General features: G+C 40.7%; 1 protein-coding gene and 1 pseudogene across 1 annotated transcript; one reads left to right on the top strand and one right to left on the bottom strand.

Annotated features, from left to right (window-relative positions):
• The first annotated feature begins 6 nt into the window (after positions 1-6).
• Positions 7-2,196, top strand: LOC106341751 (phosphoenolpyruvate carboxylase 2-like). Its single transcript, XM_013780460.1, has 3 exons — positions 7-696; positions 1,303-1,689; positions 1,757-2,196. Exons 1-3 carry the CDS (start codon positions 70-72, stop codon positions 2,051-2,053), a joined length of 1,311 nt encoding a protein of 436 aa, XP_013635914.1. The 5' UTR covers positions 7-69; the 3' UTR covers positions 2,054-2,196.
• Positions 2,197-2,213: 17 nt separating this feature from the next.
• On the bottom strand, positions 2,214-3,556 carry LOC106341753 (annotated as a pseudogene).
• Between the last annotated feature and the right edge of the window lie 646 nt (positions 3,557-4,202).

Below are 4,202 nucleotides of genomic sequence, written 5' to 3'. Positions count from 1 at the left end.
GACGTGTTGGACACTTTCAAAGTCATCTCAGAGCTTCCTTACGACAGCTTCGGCGCTTACATCATCTCAATGGCCACTGCTCCCTCAGATGTCCTAGCAGTTGAGCTCTTGCAACGCGAATGCGGGATCACTCATCCTCTTAGAGTCGTCCCTTTGTTTGAGAAGCTAGCGGATTTAGAAAACGCTCCTGCTTCGGTTGCACGTCTCTTCTCGATAGAGTGGTACAGAAACAGGATCAACGGTAAGCAAGAAGTGATGATCGGGTACTCTGACTCGGGCAAAGACGCTGGACGTTTATCAGCAGCGTGGCAGCTGTACAAGACGCAAGAAGAGCTTGTGAAGGTTGCGAAAGAGTTTGGAGTGAAGCTGACAATGTTTCACGGGAGAGGTGGGACTGTTGGGAGAGGAGGTGGACCTACACATCTTGCTATCTTGTCTCAGCCTCCGGATACCATTCACGGGCAGCTAAGGGTGACGGTTCAAGGAGAAGTTATAGAACAGTCTTTTGGAGAAGAGCATTTGTGTTTTAGGACTCTTCAGCGTTTCACGGCTGCTACGCTCGAGCATGGAATGCATCCACCGGTCTCTCCTAAACCGGAGTGGCGTGTACTTATGGATGAGATGGCTGTTATTGCCACTGAAGAGTACCGTTCTGTTGTCTTCAAGGAGCCTCGCTTCGTTGAGTACTTCCGTCTGGTAAGTTCTTTAACCAACACACTTGCCTAGGCCTAGTATTTTTGTCCGAACCAAACCAAACATTGGTTAGGAGTTCGGTTCGATTCGATTCGGTAGGTTTGAAAATTTTGGTTTTTCGGTTCAGTTCGGTAACTGGTTGCTTCGGTTTTCTTTTTAAAAATATTATAACCATATCATACCAAAAACCCGAACCAAAATTTTAACAAAATTAAACTAAAATCTAATGGAAATTAAAATTAGGATTTCCAAAAACCGAACCAAACTTTATTTTGGCTTAGTTTGGTAAGATTTACACTGAAACCTCTATAAATTAATAATGTTGGGACTACACAAAAACTATATTTTTTATTAATTTATAGAGATATTAATTTATCGATATACTAATTGAACCAAAAACTCGATTTGGGACTATAAAATTATAATATTTTATAGAGATTTTTAATGTATATTAATTTATATAGTATTAGTTTTAAAAGGTTATACTGTATGTTGAACTGAACTAATCGAACTAAAGAACCGAATAACCCGAACGACCCGAATCTGCAGGCCTACACTTGCCTTTACTTCTGTCTTTTAAGTTCTTTAACAACCTCTCTCGTGTTATAGGCAACACCTGAGCTTGAGTATGGAAGAATGAACATAGGAAGCAGACCATCAAAGCGAAAACCGAGTGGAGGAATTGAATCTCTACGTGCAATCCCATGGATCTTTGCGTGGACTCAGACGAGGTTTCATTTGCCAGTTTGGCTAGGCTTTGGATCTGCATTCAAACGTGTGATCCAGAAAGACGCTAAGAATCTCAACATGCTCAAAGAGATGTACAACCAGTGGCCTTTCTTCCGTGTCACAATCGATCTAGTCGAAATGGTTTTCGCCAAAGGAGACCCTGGAATCGCTGCTCTTTACGACCGTCTCCTTGTCTCTGAGGAGCTTCAACCCTTTGGTGAACAGCTTCGAGTTAACTATCAAGAGACCAGACGCCTCCTCCTCCAGGTATGAACTTAGATGTCCAGACATGTTCTTGGTTCGGTTTTATGAGTTTGGTTCTTTCCTTGACTAGGTGGCGGGTCACAAGGACATTCTTGAAGGTGATCCATACTTGAGGCAAAGGCTGCAGCTACGTGACCCATACATCACGACATTGAACGTGTGCCAAGCCTACACGCTGAAGCAGATACGTGACCCGAGCTTCCACGTGAAAGTACGACCACACTTGTCTAAAGACTACATGGAGTCTAGTAAACCAGCGGCTGAGCTAGTTAAGCTGAATCCAAAGAGCGAGTATGCACCTGGACTTGAAGACACTGTTATCCTCACCATGAAGGGTATAGCCGCCGGTATGCAGAATACCGGTTAAGGCTTTTTAAATTTATCATCTAAACCGTCTTTTGTACTATTCCCTAATATCTTAGCTATGTATTATTATTCTACGATGTGATAAATCTCTCTGAATCCTACGTACGCTTTTCTTATGAGCATGATAATTTCTTGTTAAGCATTGCTATTTTGATACAACAAATTGTCTTAAAATGAAACATATACATATTCTAAATAAATAAAGGAAACAACAAGGCAGTAGATATTGAGAAACCAAGAGAAAGAAAAGAATCAGATGAAGTGGATGTTGTTGCAATTTGATGAAACTATGGGGAGAGATAACAAATTAGCTCGCAAGAACATGCTGTTGTCCGCGTCAATACCAACTCTCACGGTTTCAAGACATTCCAACTTTCCCAAGAAATGTCTCATTTGTTTCAGCTCTTGAAAAGAACCTCCATACTCTACAATCTCTAGCACTTTCACTTGACATGTCCATAAACAAGATATTACCTTACTCTTCTTCTTCTTCTTCTTCTTGTGTTTGTTATTAGGAGTGCAAGCGCATGCATCTCCGCATTTATCTGTGACTCTGTGCACAAGACCCTGAAAAAAACACCAAAAGACCAATCTTGAGAATGTATAAACAAGAAGGAGGAGAAGAAGACGGAATCTCAAAATTACCATAAAGACTAAAGTGTGTAGATTTGGACAACTCTTAAGCAAAAGTGGCATTACTTGCCAACCTTTCTTCTTGTTGCTCTCAATAGATAAGTTAAGGAGGTTTTTGAACACCGGCATAGATTTACAGCAGAAATGAAACGCCTCAAGTGATTCAGCAGACAAGTGAAGGGTTGTAATGTTGCTTATACCCGCAGCTAGGTTTGTAACATCACCAAATATAGGCTTGTTTGGGTTTTTTGTGATGGTCCCATAACTTGAGATTCAGTCTGACCTCCGCAAGCGAATCCAAATCAACAAACCGATAATTCATAATTAAAGACATGACTAGAATAGTCAAGGTAGACAAGACTTGGTGCTTTAACATAACTTAGATCATGCAACTCTTGAAAAGAATGTTTACGAAAACCATAAGGCATATCGACAGAGACCACAAGTCGCTTGATGGATGCACTTTTCACATAGGCTGTGCAACACGGGGGATAAGGATCAACAGCATCAGCACCGATGTCAGTTACGAATAATTCTTCAAGGATAGGGCAGCCTTTGATGAGGCGGCGATAGTTGTTATAATCAAGCCCTCCAACTGTTAAGAGAGAAAGTGATTTGAGCGCAGGGAGAAAGACACGGTCGACTTCAAGACAATATTCACGGGAGAGTGTGAGCTTAACCAGTGTGTTGCTCGTTAACAACTTTCTCTCTAAATCAACTTCGTTTCTGGTGCATTCCAAGTGTACTTCTTCCAACAAACCTTGCTCTTCCTCCATTGCACTCCAGATCCAACCGTAGAGAGCAGGGGATTAGTGAAACGGTTGCCTCCTCGATGACTCAGAGAGAGTTTCTTGGTCGGACAATTTTTTAACGTCTTGTCTACGAAATCTAAGAAGCGATCTGAACCACTTTCTGCTTCTTCTTCGTTGGGATACACAACCATTGACTCATCAAAGCTAAGCGTGTCTACAAGAACCAGCAGATTATTATTCTTCCATCTCTTGGACAGAACCGATGTGGAAGCAGCTACCTTTGTCGGAACTAACGACAGGATTTTGCCAAGAATCTCATCGGGCAAATCGCTGATTCGATCTCTACTACTCATAACTATTCTTGAAAAAAAAAAAAAAAAAAACTATTCTACCCTAAAAAGAACTTCGATTATTATGTTCAAATCTAGGCCAGGGCGTTCGGGTACCCGTTGGCATCCAGGTCGGATTTTTCGGGTTTTCGGATTTTCGGGTTTTCGGATTTTCGGGTTTACGCTTCTAGGTCTCTTACTAAAATTTTATTAGTACGGGTCGGGTTCGGATAATAACACTTCGGGTTCGGTTCAAAATTGTATTGCATCATAAAACCTATAAAGTAATCATATATCATATGGATTCGGGTTATATCGGTTCGGTTCGGATATAACCAAAGTAAAAAACAAAATTTTTGAAGTAAAACATAAAGAAAAACATCTAAATTAAATAAAAATTAATCTATCACATATAAATTAAATCAAGCATGAAAAC

This window comes from Brassica oleracea, chromosome C4, assembly GCF_000695525.1.
Source record: "Brassica oleracea var. oleracea cultivar TO1000 chromosome C4, BOL, whole genome shotgun sequence".
In the NCBI taxonomy this organism is placed as follows: Eukaryota; Viridiplantae; Streptophyta; class Magnoliopsida; order Brassicales; family Brassicaceae; genus Brassica; species Brassica oleracea.
The sequence above is the reverse complement of the archived record's forward strand: the minus strand, read 5'-3'. Positions and strand labels throughout refer to the sequence as shown.